We start from the raw sequence: 18,124 nt of genomic DNA, 5'->3' as shown, positions 1-18,124 counted from the left end.
CAATGCTTTCAGGGGTACTGCACCATCCGGATGATGATACATGTTGCAGGCAGTTATTTCCTACTTTGTCCTTATCCTGACAGCCGCAGTTTCAAGAGTGGTTTGAAGGAGCACAGGTTAACTGCATACTGAGTTCAGGCCATAGACAAGAACTCCACCTGACGCAGTATTATAGTTGCTACAGTTCTTGTAATACCCCCTATAGCCATCAAGGGCAGGGGTCCGCATTGCCAGGAACCAGATTTCTTGGAGGGCAATGCAGAAAGCAGGTGTAAACCAAAACAGTTGCTGTAGCTCAGCCGGGTGGTGGAAAAAGCCGCTGCTGTTCCACTGGAGTATGAGGTTATTGTGAGGCTGGGAAGGCATGAAGCATGCAAGGAGGCAGGTTACACTTCAGCATCACCTGCTGCCACCGATTGAGTATTTGTATCCGTTCCTATTGTGGATGAGGCATCAAATGAGATCCAGGTCCTCAGTAGATACTGAGATCTCCACCTCATCCACAGGTATAGAACTGATAGCTAGTAGTGGTGTTGAGGTCAGCTGAGGGTTCTCTTTCTTAGCAGACTTCTTTTTTTTGTTTGCCCTCTCACTACTCTTTAGGGGCTTGCTGGGAGGATTTCTCTGAAGTAGCTTCAGGCCACTGGCGAGTGTCCATTGTAGCATTAGTGGAGACCTTGGGAGAAAGACTCCCAAGCGACTGCTTCCACACGAGATGGGCCAGAGGATGCTGTTGCTTCTCTGGCTGGCGGGTGGGGACTGATGTCCCCTGCATTTGGGGAGGAGGGGGGGCTTGCTCCTAAACTAGGTACTTGTGATGGCGATGGTAATGTAGCTGCAGCATATGTCGACGTCAACCATATGGGTTGTAATCGTTCAAATTTTCATTCAGCCTCTTGGTAAGTCAATCTGTCCAGGATCTTGTACTTCATGCTTTTCTGCTCCTTTTGGAGTACTGTGCAGTCTGGCGAGCCGGGGTAGTGCTGCTTTCCATAGCTGATACAAGTGGGAAGGGGAACACAGGGACTATCTGGATGCAGTGGACATCCGCAGTCTCGACATGTGGCATTGGAAGTGCAGTGGGAAGACATGTGCCGTAATTTCCAGCACATAGAGAACCGCATATGGGGAGGAACATTTGGTTTAACATCACAGTGGTAAATCATCACGTTGACCTTCTCAGGCAATGAATCATCCTCAAAGGCCAAGATGAAAGCACCAGTAGTGACCTTGTTGTCTTTGGGTCCCCTGTAAATGCGCCAGATGAAAAAAAAACACCCCACCATTCTACATTGGCACAGAGCTTGTCAGACTGCAAGAGGAGGTCACAATGCAAAATAATCCCCTGGACATGTTGAAGATTTTATGGGGAGTGACAGAAACAGGATTATCACCCAGACAGTCACAAGTGAGTAATGCCCGGGATTGGGCTGGAGATGCTGTCTGAATCGAGACTGCAGTGCTTCTCATCTTGGACAGTGCTGCCACTTCTTCAAACTAATCCTCAAGATATTAAAAAACTGAGGCTTCATGAGTAGAAAGAGTCCCTGTCCGTCCTGCTACAGACTAAATACTGAGGCGAATATGGCTATCTTCTTTCTATAGCCCCATGTTTCTTCCATGGAGTAGCAAGGGAGGGAAAAGATTTAGGATCATATCTGTCAGCTTTGTACTCGATCTTGCCTTCTTGGAGACAGCTGGTGTCTTACCGTCACCAGGAAGGGATGACTTAGTCCGCTTCATTGTGGGTCATCTGCCCTGATGCCACCCATTCCGATCATGGGCTCTCCCCACGGGTGCCACCCCGCAACAGCAAAGGCCACATGGCATGCTGGTCATTGCCAGGAGTCGTGATGTCCCAGGAAGACAGGCACCCTTGACATACATGGGGAGCTCAGGCATCAGCAGTGCGATCCCTGTGTTGTAAGGGGACTACCACCAAATGGGTACATGATTGCCCCACCACAACATACTGGCTACTATGCTGGATATTGGGTGCAGAGAAATACAACTGCCATGAGGGTGAAAGAGTACAGGAGAAAATGGAAGAAGATGACATACCCCACAAAGTGTGCTCATCCAAATAGTTGAATTGCAGGTGGAGATGCAAAGCCAAGACAATAGGCTCACGTCATCCAATCTAGGGGAACTATGGATAACTCATGCACCACGTAAGGCATCCTCCCCCATATGGCCCGCACTTCTGTAGAATTTGGAAAGTGGCAGGTCAAACCATAAAATGGAACCTGAAGTTATAGGGTCGAAGAATAAGACACTCCTTTTAGTCACGTCTTACGACAGGCAGGTATACCTTAAGCCTATTCTAACCCCCAGACCTGCAGGGGGAAGCAAAGCTGACATTTGCCATATTGCACAGACGCTAAGTTGCAGATAGGAACAACAAAAAGAGTGTGACAAATAAAACTTTTGGCCCATAAGCCTTTCGTCAGAAATAGATGCCATACACACACACACGACTGCAGTCTGGGCAACTTTAGCCACACTGAGCAGCAGCACCACTGCATGATTAGAGTGGTGACTGGGCAGGGGTAACGAGGAGGCTGGAGTGGGGAGGGATAGTTAGGTAGGGGTGACTTACAGTGCAGTGCTGCTGGGGAGCATGCAAGGATGAGGTGGAAAGAGGGTAGGGCAGCTACATGCTGTCAGGCAATTAGACAGTGGGCAGGGGAGAGGTGGGAAGGGGGGCACCAGCAAAGGAGAGAAGTAAAAAGACTGAGTGCAAAGATGGAATGATGAGGGCTGCATGGTGCTGAAATGGAACAGGAGGCTGAATGGGTGTGGACAATGACTAATGAAGGTTTAGGCCAAGAGGGTTACGTGAATGTAGGGGAAGTTCTCCCTGCACAATTCAGAAAAGCTGGTGTTGGTGTGAAGGATCCATATGGCACAGACTTTGAAGCAGTCACTGAAACAAAGGATGTCATGAATAGCAGCATTCTCAGCAACCAGGTGGTCCACTTTATTCGCTGGCCATTCATGCAGACAGGTGGCTTGTTGGGTGTCATGCCCACATAGAATGCAGCACAGTGGTTGCAGCTTAGCTTGTAGATCACATGACTAGTTTCACAGATAGCCCTGTCTCTGATGGGATAGGCTATGTTTGTGATGGTGGTGGGAGTATGTATGGGACAGGTCTTGCATCTACATCTATTACAGGGGTATGAGCCATGAGGTATGGGGTTGGAAGCAGGGGTTGTGTAGGGATGGGTGAGTAGATTGTGTAAGTTTGGTGGATGGTGGAATACCACTGTGGGGGGTGTGGGAAGGATAGTGAGCAGAACATTTCTTGCTTCAGGGCAAGACGAGAGGTAGTCAAAACCCTGGGTGGTACTGAGTTACATGGGGTATGATCCTCTGTGGCCATAAAATGTGAGACTGGAAAGATAAAACATGATATATTTGTTTTTGTACAAGGCTGGGAGGATAATTACGATCAGTGAGGGTCCTCAGCACATTTTACAGAATATAAGATGCTGCAGGCTATAGGGTACACATTCATATTTAAGCACTTTTTAAAAAGTAACATTTTTACAATTTGTAATATTAGATTGCAAAGCCAGGCTAACAACAATTCTGTGAACAGAACCGCACTGACCTAAAGGCGCCTGAATATCAAAATTGAACTTCCCCTTCATAACGACTGTCTTCTTCATATAAAAGATGGTCTTCATTGCCCACCAGAGCATTACCTATGCAGTACTTCTTGAAAGATTTGACCAAAATGTCTTCTCTTACGCTAGACAACAACTTTTTTCCAGTGACACACTGGTGTGATTGTAGGTCCTTTCAATGCTCTCTCTATTGTAAGTCCTGTTGGGTTTCGTCTGTAGCATGTCAACTGAATTTGGTCAGAAAATACGCCAGAGCAGAAGTGAGCTGCAACAGTGCCAGCTGCAGGTGGGTGGGCGTATTAGATGCTGCAAAGCAATACACAACCAACTGGTGTTGTGAAGCTGAGTCAGTTGGGCGTGATATAGCAATAGCCAACGACGGAGTGCATTAGCAGGAAGTCGGGAGCCTTTCCTCACCTGCCACCAGTCATGTTTAAAATATTTGCCTGAAGCCCTAAATGAACATAGTCTGGAACAAATAAACATTCAGCTATTTGTGTATTAAATGATTCTTGTCTCAATATAAGAGCGAACAACACCCACAAACCTGTGACACCCAGAGTGACATCCTAGAACACACTATGGGATCTGCCGTTTGACCACTACACAGGGCAGCCTGCTGTGAGGCACGAGGGAGCTGGCTGCTCACTGGAGGAAGTTTACAGCCATCATTAGCTGCATCACTGTCGCAGCCAGAGTGACTGCTGACAGCAACACTGAGTGACCCCATATTCAGCATTGCTCCTTGACCTGTCAGCAATGACAGATGTCTACTATTTCACTTAAGAGGCAACTGGAAGCCTCTACCAAGCTGTTCCTGATTTACTACAGCTGAGGGCTGGAAAAAAGTAAGTAATTAAACATATCTAGTCGCCCTGATACCTCATTTCACCCTCCACATGTGACAATCCAAGTGTCATGCAACATTGATGTCAGAACTTTGCCATCACTTCTTAGAGCAATGTTTCAACCTACACCCTATGTCACAGTGAATTAAAGAAAAAGAAAATCCTTATATTTTGGTCATAGAAAAGCCATCTGACAGAGGTGAATTTTATAATGTAGATTTTATTGCGAATAGAGAACCAGTGGATTTTTCTACTCTTAGAGGTAATGGAAGGTATGACTAGTTAGTGACTGTTAGATGCGCACAGTGTAACCTCAAGGGTCATAAGTGCAATGTATGAAATCACTTCTAGGAAAATGTTACACATGTAATCATTTGGGCCATACGGCTAGGCAGTGCTGGGAGAAAATATGGCTCACAATTACATGTAAGAATTAAGTTAATGTATTTTGTCTTCTTGTCTTAAGAATGTTAGCTCTCAAAGTGAATGTTGTCAAGGAAAAAGCTTGAATAGAACCAGAGACACAAGGTTTACCACAATCAGAAGTAGTATGTATATAGTTCGAGAAGGTAACAGAATTACCAGCGGAAAGTACGGAACTTTGTGGGTTGACAGGATCACAATCATTCAACACAGTGTAAATTTGTCAGACAAAAGTTTAATTGGTCCTTGTCCTGGTAAAACAACCGACAATGAGCATGTCTTCACCTTCAATATCTGGCTCAGATGCACAGTTGGTCTAATGAAGTATTACTGACTGTTACAAAACAGATACTAACAAAGGAAGTAAAAACATATTTAGGATATACAGGAGCTGTGAAGAGGGCCACAATATTCGAAGAATTTAAAGAAGGGTTAATTCTAAGATATATGGATCAAAATAGTGCCAGACACTATAGGGAACAATTCACAGTAATAACCAAGAGAAATAAAGAAACTGTGGAAGAATTTGCAGATAGGATAAGGAAAATCAATGGATGTACCTGTGCATTGGGGCAGGATGCTGAAGTTAATGACATTATTTTGCAAGAAGCATAGCAGAGGGTCTTCAAAGCTGTTTTAAGAGGGCTGCATGCAGAAATTGCAGAATGTGTGTGGACAGGGTGTCTAAAAGTTTGCGCACAGCAGTGCAGTAACTACAGTGTGTGAGGAGATCAGTTTGTCTACTGGAATACAGGGCAAATGGACACTGTTTGCAGCTAATATAAAACATTTCAAGTTTGGACAAACAAGCCATGTAAGGATGAAGTGTTGCCAGCCTCAGGGTGATGTGAATAACAAAAGAAGAAGTAACAGTTTTAAAAGTAGATGACCGGGTAGAAATAAGGTATTGAACACTAGCTGGGACCCCTGGTCCACCTATGGTCTTCCCAGTAAGACTAGATGCTACAAAATTGTATTCAGATGTGTATGCCATAAGATCTGTATGGGTAAGACGAATAAGAACAAAAATGATTCCACGATATCATTGGACACAGGGGATAATGTTTCAGTCACGAGTAGTGATCTGGTGAAATGTACGCAATTGGACCCACCACAGTACACAGACTGCATGGAGTGGGAATAAAAGACATCATCACACCATTAGGACTGTGGACACTGGCATCCACCTGAATACGGCTTAATTTAAACAATGATTAGAGATTGTGTCACATTCAATTGAGGGGTACAACATGATTCTGGATTAGATTTCCTTATCAGCATTGTGCCATACTCAACTCCCAGCTACATAGGGTGAAACATGGCAGAAAAATGCTTCAGTTAGGTTAAGTCATGATAGAGAGGTGGCAAGAAGAGTCAATTGTGAAAGATGAACCAATTAAACCATGAAAACTATACTAAGACTCGATTCACATGATTATGTATCTAAGGGTACTGGGAAATTTCTTTGGGTCAGTGTCAAGTCCAGCTTGCCGGCAGGAATTTTGTGTGTGATGGAACCATTAGAAGAGAATTAAGTATTAGATCAAGTGGGTTGTTTATTCAACAGACATATGATGCCCATACCTGTTTCTACATACCATTTCAGGACAGAGGGCACATGATTAACACACCAGTTGTTAATCTCCAATATGAATATCCTGGAGGAAGAAGAATGGAACATATGGGGTGTCAGCCACAGAGAATTGCCAGACATCACAAACTATGAGGAGCAAACGTGAAGCATCTACAGGGAAGCAAGAGCAAACAGATGACAAAACTACTTTTGGAATTCAATGGTTTATTTTTTCCAAAATGACCATTATCAGGTATGCATATTACACAACACTGTATACCAATAAGAAATGAGTCATCAGTCTACCACAAACCATACAGAAGAGCTAGCAACTTTCACCCAATTTTGAAGTTGTAAATCAATCAACAGCTGTAAGATGGAATACTTGAAGAATGTGATGTCGACAGTGGGCAAAAATATTTGTGCCAAAAATATAGGTTTGGTTTGATTACAGACACCTAAATGAGGAAACCATAATGGATGCCTACCATTTCCCAAACATCACAAAAACTATGGATCATTTAGAGCTATCCTAGTATTTTTCAACAATGGATTTGCAGAGTGAGTATCACCAGATAGAGCCTGTATCACAGGACTGACACAAAACAGCATTTCTGGAACCATGGGGACACTACCAAATCAGAAGGATGCCATCCTCATTTTAAAAAAATGCACCTGTATAACATTTCAGAGATTGTTGGACACAATTCTCAGAAGTTTGAAACCATGGAAATGCTGTTTATCTTGATGGAAGTGACAGCAGTCAGTATATGCAGTGCTTAAGGGTAGTATTCCTAAGGTTAAAAGCAGTGAAGTTAACAGCGAGTACAAAAAAGTGTGAAGATGGATGTAACACAGACCAATATTAATTAGAGCTGTATGGGAACTTTCCGTACCACAATCTGTAAAAGAGTTGCACTCACTCTGGACTTTTGAATTATTACCACCAGTTCGTAAGAAGATGCGTGGGTACTGCCAAAAGGTTGACAATTGTTAGAAGAAGAGTATTAAATTTGTGTGGCCAGAACAGTGCCAGAATGCTTTTGAGGAGCTAAAAGAAGCTTACACATTGATTCCAACTGTAGCATTTCCAGATTTTGATACATAATGTTTTATTATGTGATGCGTAAATTCATGCATCAGCCTGTCTCTTATCAGAAGAGGTAGAATGTGTAGAACATCCAGTAGCTTACACTCAAGGCAACTGAATTCTGAAGAATGAAATTATTCCAAAATGGAGAATGGGAAGTTAACCTTATTTATGGACTTTCATACTGCAAATTTTATCTGTACAGTAAAACATTCAGAGTAATAACAGGTCATACGGCCTTAAAATAGTTGTTGGGGTTAAAGAATCATTTCCAATAGGTTGACATGATGGGCAGCAAGGCTAAGCGAATTTGATTTTGAACTTATTCATAAAACTGAGAAGAAGCATGGGAATGCAGATAGATGAAGTAGAAAACCAGCAGTATTACATATTACTCAGAATATCAAAGAACTACAAATCCACATAGAAGTCTTAGAGACGGAAGTAGTTATTAAAATGGTTGCAGCCCGTAGAAGATAGTGTTCCAGCTAGGGGTAAATTTGTTGCAAAAAGAGAAGTATTTAAAGGGTCTAAGGAAAGTACAGAACAAACTATCGCCAAAGTTGAGGTTGGTTTAAGAACCTGAGCACAAAGGCTTGCCCTTTAATTTGGAATAGCCACAGCATAATTGAGAACTGATGGAAGAAAAGTTTCTATTTCCATTTCTGTAACAGTAGCAGGGAAACAAGAACATCATGAGTGCTACATAATTCATGCACAACTCGTCACAAGGGGAACACTGAAGAAATTTGTAGGAGGAAAAACTCAGCGACTGTCATTAACTGCAAAAGATGAAGGAAGATATATAGAAATGGAGGAAGCAAAGTTACAAAAATGCCTGTGACACCCACAGTGACATCCTGGAACCATTCAAATACAAGACAGGGCAGGCTGCCCTTATTCACAAGCAAGCTGCCTGCTCACTCTTGACATTGCCTTCTGTGAAGATGTGTCAGAGGTCGACATACAGCAGGTCTCCAACAATAAAGGCCACTCTGCCAAAACCATCTGCACACATTTTCCCTTGATACAACATGTCCAGCAGATGCTGCAGCCTTATATGCCAGCTACTGTGCAGTACAAAGGCAGTCTGTTGTGACATTACAGCCAAATAACAGTCCTCTCTTCAGAAGTCACATGTGGTCGACCCTGCCCTGGACTTTGGGATACAGTTTCAGTCTCTATGAACTGTTGTTACATCCAAGAAACAATAGCAGAATTCACACTAAGCCATCAGGCCACATCAATTTTTAACAGTCCTGCTTCGTTACTTTCTATGGCCCTCCAATGCCAAGTCTAGTAGGCATTTTCTCTGTGTCAAACTGCACTGTCTGTAGCTGTGTACATGGTGATTGTGAATGTGGGGTTACTCAACAAACACTACCTCGTTTCATACATCCCCTGACATCATTGGCAAAGTTGTCAGTTGACCGGAATGCCATCTTCCATGCAGAACATGATCATACGTACATCTGGTTACAGTTTGTAGGATTGTATTGTGAATGAAACACAAGATGGGGAAGTAGTAGTTTGTTGCTTTAATTCTGGATACAAGATTAGTTTAGGCCATTTTGCATTCAGTCCTCAATTGGCACATGTAGTCTTACTAATTTTTGCAGTTCTACTTTACTGGCAAGCCAATCACGAATGGCTCTTTCTGTTGGAGGAGGACCAAAATGCCACTCAGCTGCTGTCTTTCCATATTGTACTGCATATGCTATTATCTTCAATTTATAGCCCACTTCAGATGAAACCCCTATTTTTTCATTAATAAACTACTAAAGAAAATACTCTCCTGCTAACAATAATACAAATCACTTTCAGTTCAAGTTCACTGGCACTGTAGACTGCTGTGATACATCATAGGCTTGACAGTGTTCTGTGTTTGTGATGGCGGGGCAGGAGGGGGGCAGTGTTAACAAGCTTGTTAAGCTCTACAGCTTATGTTCATTGCATTGGTGCACTGCTGTTGCCAGTTGAATCGTGTTGCCAGAAAGTTATAGGTTTCCCACAGCACTGAATATATGGCCTTCTTTAAGCCTGGCAGGAATTTTAAATTAAACACTGGACATTTTAAAATTGATTTTGAGTATAAGACACACCTGAGTGATGTAAGAATTTTTTTTAAGTTCAGTGAAGACCAGCCATTTTGTCTGACAAATTTGCAGTTTTGATCCAATCCAAAATGTGAACACGAGAGTAAAATATAATTTTCTGAACCTTATCTGTGTTTTTGCATCAAGGTTTATCTGTAGTATCATTTAAAAAGCATCAGATATTACTTATGTCTTTAGAATTGGGAGCTATGACTACGTTGCAAGATGAATTTTTTTTAAATAAGAAAATGTAATATAATGAAAAACCGAAAGACTCGTGTATTTAAATCGTATGATTTATGTATAGTTTTAGTTTTTTTGAGTATCAAAAATGGCATTATGACTAATGCTATTTGTGTGAACTATGTATAGAATCCATGGTGTCCCAAATGACATTAGTTTTTTACTTTTATCTTCAAGATTTCAAGCCTAATTTAACATATTCCCTATGTATTTGGATTTTAAAGGAAGGGTGCAATTCAAATAATTTCCAATTTAAACATGATTTTAAGAAATTCTTACAGAAGCTATCTTTAATTCCACACGGCCAATTGTGTGAACCGATTATCAATCATTTAGAAAAGGAACTGTTACTATAACAATGAATGAAACCCACTTTTCAAACATGTGATTGCCCAAGAGAAAACTTGGAATCACTCTTTCCTCAGCTGAATTGTGCTTTTGATTCAACTAACATTTAATAAGTAACTATACTGTTGTATTCCATTAAGAAATAATTGTATCTCTATCCAATGTAACTACCAGGCCTACTGATCATACAACAAAAGCAAATTATTTCCAACATCAATTGGTGGATATTTAGTAGTTCAGTCATTTCTACAATGAAGTAAACAAATTTAGTTGATAACCTACAAAATATTTTAATGCACCCTATGGGTTGTTCATTAAAATTATTTTAAACAATACTCCACAACAAGAGTAATTAGCTATTATGTTGGTTAACTGTCACAACACAGCTGACCCAAACACTGCTTCTCAAATACTATGAGAATCAATAGTGGACAGATTACATTAACCTCTCAACAGAGCCACATCATTTTACGACAAGAAATTAAGAATGTTCTGACATTTACTCAGCCATAACCTTACTTGTAGATCAGAATTGTTTTGAGAAAATATTAAATCCTTTATAAACTTGACTACTAAAGGCAATATGATTCATCACTGAAGACTTAGCACACATCCATTGAGTTAGCTGTGTTGCAAAAGATATGTACAATACCAATCCGTGTTTGCAACATCTGTATTCAGACTCTGGGCTTAACAGACCACGTTTTGTTTTGAACATCATACATACTGGTTAGACAGTGATGAAAGGAAACACAGTTTACCAATAAAGTGAAAAAAGGTAAGACATTTCGAGCAATTATTTGGTTGGTATATGGTTCATGGCATATTTACTTAATTTTAATATATAACAGATACAAATAAGAGACTAAAATAATCAACAAAATGTTCTCCTTCACTATTTACAGCAGTCCCCCAATGCTGGGATGACTTTTTCATTCTGTAACTGTACAAGTCACATAGAAGTGGAGAAAACTTATTGCCATCACATTAAAGCGTTAATCTTCCTTTACTCGGGAAAACTACAAGTGTTGTCATGTTAAATGAATTACACTTACAAGAACTGAATCTTAGCTTAGCAACAATAAACTGGGTAATAGTAATAAATGATACCTTGGGAGGAAATCAGAATACAGAATGGGGAAACAATACATATGACGCCCCACAGGACTGACCTACGTGAATGTTGTGCTAAAGCTATTGGAGATGCCTTCAAAATCTGCAATGCTTGCCAATAATTAGTACACTGATAATGGCCAAACACATTCATGCTAGAAACAGCCAGGAGAAAAATGGAACATGCTTGCAACTGGTTTACAGGCAACAGCACAAAAATTCAACCTTTATACCTACAAAAACATACATCATGCAATTCCAAACAAATTCAAATGACTTAAAGATACAAGGAGATACCGATGACAGACACTGGATGAGGTTCCAAGAGCTAAGTTCTCAGGCATTCAGATCGATAATAAATTAAGGAGGCACCAGTATGAGAATAAGATAACCAAAAAGCTCATCTCTCTCTGCCCTGCAATTAATGAATGTTCCTCCAGAGTGTCTACATGCAGAAATGCTTCCCAGCACGCTTTCTCTCAGTCCTAGCCTATAGGATAATATGGCAGCAATGAACAAATTAGTATTTATCCTGTACAAGCTTGTAGTAGGAATGTGATGTGAACACTTCGCATCTACATATCACTATGGAACTCCCTATTGCCTTTCACATTAAATAATATTAATATTTTATTTATTTCTATTTGGCTTTCCCAGAAGATAATTCCAAAAAGAAGTGAACACTTCTAAGGATGCCATTGAAATTGCCTGTAGGTGAGTAATGCTGAGGGGATCAACTTGACAATTTTACCAATTTGTGGACATCATTTCTTCATCTCACAGTATGGTATCTTTTTTATTGGTGGGTGTTTGTGACAGGCTCCACGTATGTGTACCAATAACAATGGATGAACTGTGATGCTACATGGGAACAGCATTGAGTTTCCTAACGTGACATGCTAGCAAATGCATGGATCAAGTCTATTGTCTGGATGCTTAAATGTGTAGAAAAGGATTTTGATATTTGTGATCAGTAAATGACGGATCTGGTCCTAGACATAGCTGTGAAAAGTACCTTATGTGCGCGCGCACACACACACACACACACACACACACACACACACACACACACACACACAAAATGTGAGCAACATGAAAATTATATGGTTCCTTTGGAAATAAAGGCTTTGCAGGCATATATAGAAATAAAAATCTGACACCAATTCTGTGCCTTTGTAATAAATAAAGTTATAGTCTTGTGAAATCTGATGATTTTAAACATCCTTGAGGAATTTCTTATACAGGTATAACTTCTTTCAGTGAAATATGATGATCTTAATTTGTCTTGATGAGTTGCACCTATTATTGAATGTTTAACAATGTTATTCAGAAAATTAAATTTGCTTGCAACACTGTAATCTCTGCCCTGGCTTGATACATGGTGTGAATGTTATTCATTTATTCATTCTTTAATTTACACATTGCATTCCATAAATGAAGATGTGGATGGATGTGGGATGAGCCACACTGCAAATCTTAAGGCAGAAGCTCCCACAGGGATTTATCTCTGTGAAGTATAGTGACAACCAGCTGTTTGTGACTAGTGCTAATCTACTTGCATGGCTAATTAAGGGAACTAGTAATAGATTTTTTGTATGTATGTATATGTACATTTACTACTACGAAAAAATATCATTGTTGCTCCTACTACATTGGTCAGCTACTCATTTTGCCTAGAATTTCCACATACATCTATACTCCACTACCCACTTAATGGCACAAATATGAGTGAAAAAGACTGTATATGCGCCTCTCAATCAGCCCTGACTTCTCAAATTTCACCTTCATAGTCATTCTGTGCTGTGTATGTTAGAAACAACAAAATCGTTCACCAGTCAGCTTCAAATGGCAGTTCTCTAAATTTTCTCAATAGTGTTTCTAGAAAGAACATCATCTTACCTCTGGGAATTCTCATTTGAGTTCCTGAAGGATCTCCGTTACACTTGTGTGTTGTTTGAACCTACCAGTAACAGATGTAGCAGCCTAGCACTGAACTGCTTCTCCAACAAAGTATTAATTTGCAATCTTGCTAGCTTGCTCTAGCTTCTCATGCAATTACCTAATAAAATTCCCAATTCCACAATTACTACAGAATCTTGCTGGCCATGTGCCAGTATCAAATTGGTCAGCCCTATTTTTCTGCATCATTATTAAGCTCTTGCATTTTATGCTCCCGAGACCACAAAGATTGCATGTCCACTCTAGATGACAGAGCTAAGATATTTACTGCACAACTGCATGTACTACCCAGCATCACTGTTATGGTCACACATCCTATCCGTAGATTTCTCAGGTGTATACCACTGTTTAATCTAAGTTACATATTTTCAAAGTAACAAGTGGGGTACAACATCAGTGATTTCAGTGCCAACCACATGACATGGTATTCCAGACCACACAATCAGCAACACACTGTTCTTCACACTTGCTATGGGAGAAGCACTCCATGCAGTGGACACTGTCCCTGAACCTCTGGCCCGGTGCCATGGAGACATCTTGTTTGACCTGTGATCTCTTGGGCTGCATATGAAGGCCAGGATGGCCTTTTGTATTTTCAATGTAAGTGGTCACCAACTACAATCCAGCTACTTTGACAACTACAGCTATGCCCTAGGACACCCTACAGATCATTGTTTTAGCCGAACTCCTCATATGCACATCCCTGACTACTATGCGCAGCATTCTCATTTCTGTAAAACCCTTCTTGTGGAACAACACTACTACTGTTTCACTTACTGTCCTGTCTACTTGCGATGCCAATGCATCCCTTTCATTTGTTTAAAATGGCATAACATGAGTCCCTGTGACATTTAAGTCTTGGGCTGTTACCTGTGAATCAGCTACACTCCTTTATATACTCTCTGAGCTGTCCCTAGCAAGATAGTTTAGATCCTAGACCTGTATGCTTGTATAATCACCACACAATCCAGTGTCTGAAGAAGCTAACATTTCAGTGCCTGAAAAATCCTTTATAGCTTCAGAAAGTTTGTTTATGAACAATCAGATCAAGAGTGAGCCAGTACCTAACCTTTGCCCATATGTGTTCAATGTTCGCCAATATTTGTCTAATTTCATTCTTGTGACATGTTTATCAATGTGAGCTTTTCCTTCCCTTAGCAAGGTCATAAAGCATATTTAAAAAAATAATCTTTCTTCTTCACATCTGCCAGAACTTGAATGGTGGGGCTATACATGGCTTCAGCTATGTACAATCATTCACTAAAAGCTATAAGAGTTTTTCTATTAATGAAAATTTTATAAGTAATAGAACAGGCACCACATTAGCTGCCACAATATGTACAGGTTGTGGCCAACATATCGGGGCTGATCTCGAACCCACAAATTTCATCTCTGTTTTTCAAATCCCAAAAAAAAAATTTACGGCAAAGTCAAGAATAACTATGATTCACACAAAAGATAAGAACAGCCAGTGTTCTTTTGAATTCTATTTATCAGAAGTTGTTGAAAGTAGGAGTATCTCTCAAATCACCTACAATATTAGAACTTACACTTCATCTAAATGTGAATTTCGCGACCATCACAGACAACCATTATACAATGTAGTTGATAAGAATAAGGGCTACTGAGAACAGGATTATACCAGCCACTAGTCCACTTCCACTTCTACTTAAAACAGACAGAATGTAAGAGGTGATCTGAAAGTCAAGTGCAGGAGTACAAGACTACTCTACAATTACGAACAGCAACAAATTCCAGAAAACTGACTATCTGTGACAATTCCACTGCAATGCATCTTTTACTCTACACACTTAACAAAAGACTTACTACTTGAATACATGCAATACATCAGAGATGTAAATACTTACAGTATTCTCAGTTATATTTAATTCAGGATCCTCCTTGATAAAATCAGTGGACAAAGATATTCCCAATGGATCTTCAACAGACTGAAAGAAAAACACAATCTGTGAATTATAACTGCTTGCTGTCTTCTGTGTGAATATGACAGCTCTCAATATTCTTTTCTCATTAGTATCATCCAATACAATAGTATCAATTGGAAAGAGAGTGTGTCAGAATGCATCCAAATCAGTTCTATTGCCCCTGATTTTGTTATCAGCCATTGTGCAGTACTTATTTGGCATACTTTCACTTTCTATTCCTGTCACATAATCCACTCTGATTTCAGAGGCACTATGGCCTACTCTATCGGATGGTTGTACTCCCATATACAAATTTGATATACGTGTGTGGCAACATTTCAAAATTAAACACAGATAATATAAAGACGCAAATAATCTTCCAACAGTAAACCCATAAACAAGAGGAATTTTTGGTCATTAATCAAATGAATGTGGCATTCCACACATTATCATCAAAATTACCCAAATTTATTGTTATTTACACAGCTTCTTGCCATATCACCATTTATTTTCAGTGCCTGCTCTTTAGGGAACAATGCAAATTAATGTCATGTGTACTGAAGGAAAATCATAAGGAATTCCACAGCAGGATTTCAGTAATGATGTAAATAGTACAGTGAATAGCTACTGGGAATTCTAGAATATACACCAATTACATGTCATAGTTCCACATATGTTACAGCACTGTGACACAGAGATGTAAAAAGATTAACAATTACTTCCAAGAGGAAGTCTTCCTTGCTCCATTTACACAAAATATGTTCTTAAGGCATTCATTACATAGAATCACAATAAAATATTAATGCAACAGTAATGGTTCATGAAGATATGCTTGTTGTAAGTGCTGTTAAAATACTATTGGTAATACCCTACAAATAACACATCTAACTAGAGTTTCTTACTACACTTCCTGCACAATACAGTGCTTGTGTGAGAACTTACATTATGCTCAGATCCAGCAGCACAGTGTTTCAGTTCGGGGTCTTGCTTCAAGCGAACAAGATGGGCCCCAGCCTTTAATGGGTCTTCAAGAAACTGAAAAATCAAGAAAGTGACGTATCAGAGCATCTGTGTCTTGTTCCTTCACGGCACTGTCATACAGGGGGAGACAGGGGCGCCAAACAGCGTGGTCGGGGGCGGCGGGAGGCAGGGCGCCGGGTGTGTGGGGGGCAGGCGGCGGGAGGTAGGGGGCGCGGGGTGGGTGGGGGGGCGGGAGGCAGGGGGTTGGGGCGGGTGGGGGGGGCGGGAGGCAGGGGGTTGGGGCGGGTGGGGGGGCGGGAGGCAGGGGGTTGGGGCGGGTGGGGGGCAGGAGGCAGGGGGGCGCGGGGCGGGTGGGGGGGCGGGAGGGAGGCAGGGGGGGCGCGGGGTGGGGCGGGGCTGGGAGGCAGGGGGGGCGCGGGGTGGGGTGGGGCGGGAGAAAGGGGGGGCGCGGGGTGGGGTGGGGCGGGAGAAAGGGGGGGCGCGGGGTGGGGTGGGGCGGGGCGGGAGAAGGGGGGGCGCGGGGTGGGGTGGGGTGGGGTGGGGTGGGAGGAAGGGGTGGCTGCAGGATAAAATGCTGTCTGTCCCACTGGTCATGTTCAAAAGAACAGACAACACATGCATATTTGACACGTTGAGATTAGATATGAATAATAATTTATTTTGCAGTGTTAGCGATTCCTTCCATTTATGTTGAACCAAAAATATGTAACTTTACCTCGGGCTAACTTACACGAACTTCTTTAGTCAACAATCCCTGCTCCTTGAATGCAGCATTATTGAGCAGCCAAATTCTGCCTGAAATAACACCCATAGCACTCAAAATCGATTAGCATGTATGCATTAGGTTACCGTTACTTGAAAAAAAGTCGAAGCCCGTACATTATTTGACTGCTAACAATACCCAGATTTAATAAGGGTTGTTTCAGAATGAAGTTACATATGAAGGGCTTATTTCAATAGTGGTACAAGTTCATTTTTGTTCATCTTGAAATACAGAGTCCTAAAGTTAAATGAGTGCTGAAAAATCTGCAGTTGAGATACCACAAATATACTCAAGCATATGGCTTCTTGCTAGATACGAACCTTTCTTTCTCTTTGTTTGGATCATTAATTTCTGAAGCATTATAGGCATAAAAGTGTAGGTAATGGACTTGTACCACTATTGAAGTGAGCCCTTCATATGTAGCTCTCTTGCTCTCGCTCTTGCTCGTTTTATGATTACATTCTTTCCATGCTTTTGTAGTAAAGAGGTGCAATCCCATATTTTAGTAACTTTAAAGTATATTCGTGGTCTGTTGCACAGATCTTAATTCTTTTGAATGAAAAGCTACACAGTGCAATAATGCATTAGCCTCCACTGGTGAAACATCAGAACAATAGCAAGCTACATATATAGCTTTCTCTGTGTGTTTTACTGTTAATTCTTGATTAGTAGTAATGGAATGAATATAATGTGTGCACACTGTGTGCAGATGGAGGAGCTAGCCTCAGTTCACCAACAGCTGAAGATGCGTTTTGCCACATTCAGCAGCATTCAGGCTGCTGCCTATTTTAATAGTGGGGGCCGAGAACCTGGCTTATCACATAGAATGTCTAAGGTGCCACCTATTTTGCCCACTGGCTCTGTTGTCAAGACACCTTGTGGTGTACCCAATGTGGCTGAGTTGTCCTCACCAAATGGTGGGGGATGGGTCGTAACAGTTAGCACTGTTTGAAGCAGAGAGTGATGTGGAGGCTGCCTCACCCATTGACCCTGTGGGTGGACTGGCAGGTGTTCATTCATCAGGGTCCAGACAGGCCCACGTGGAGAGAAGTTTTCTAGTTAATCAGGACCTCCAATGTCAAATGCATTATGGAGCTCCTTAGGGAAATGGCATCCAGGACTGGAAATGA

General features: G+C 41.3%; 1 protein-coding gene across 1 annotated transcript in view; it reads right to left on the bottom strand.

Annotated features, from left to right (window-relative positions):
* LOC126295086 (zinc finger protein 492-like) overlaps nt 1-18,124 on the bottom strand; it is a 90,023-nt gene that overhangs the window by 47,013 nt on the left and 24,886 nt on the right. Inside the window, exons 4-5 of the mRNA XM_049987346.1 lie at nt 16,193-16,285; nt 15,194-15,274 (exon numbers count right to left, since the gene is read on the bottom strand). Coding sequence (XP_049843303.1) covers nt 15,194-15,274; nt 16,193-16,285 — 174 coding nt within the window. The remainder of the gene's footprint in view (nt 1-15,193; nt 15,275-16,192; nt 16,286-18,124) is intronic.

This window comes from Schistocerca gregaria, chromosome 11, assembly GCF_023897955.1.
Source record: "Schistocerca gregaria isolate iqSchGreg1 chromosome 11, iqSchGreg1.2, whole genome shotgun sequence".
NCBI classification, from domain to species: Eukaryota; Metazoa; Arthropoda; class Insecta; order Orthoptera; family Acrididae; genus Schistocerca; species Schistocerca gregaria.
The sequence above is the reverse complement of the archived record's forward strand: the minus strand, read 5'-3'. Positions and strand labels throughout refer to the sequence as shown.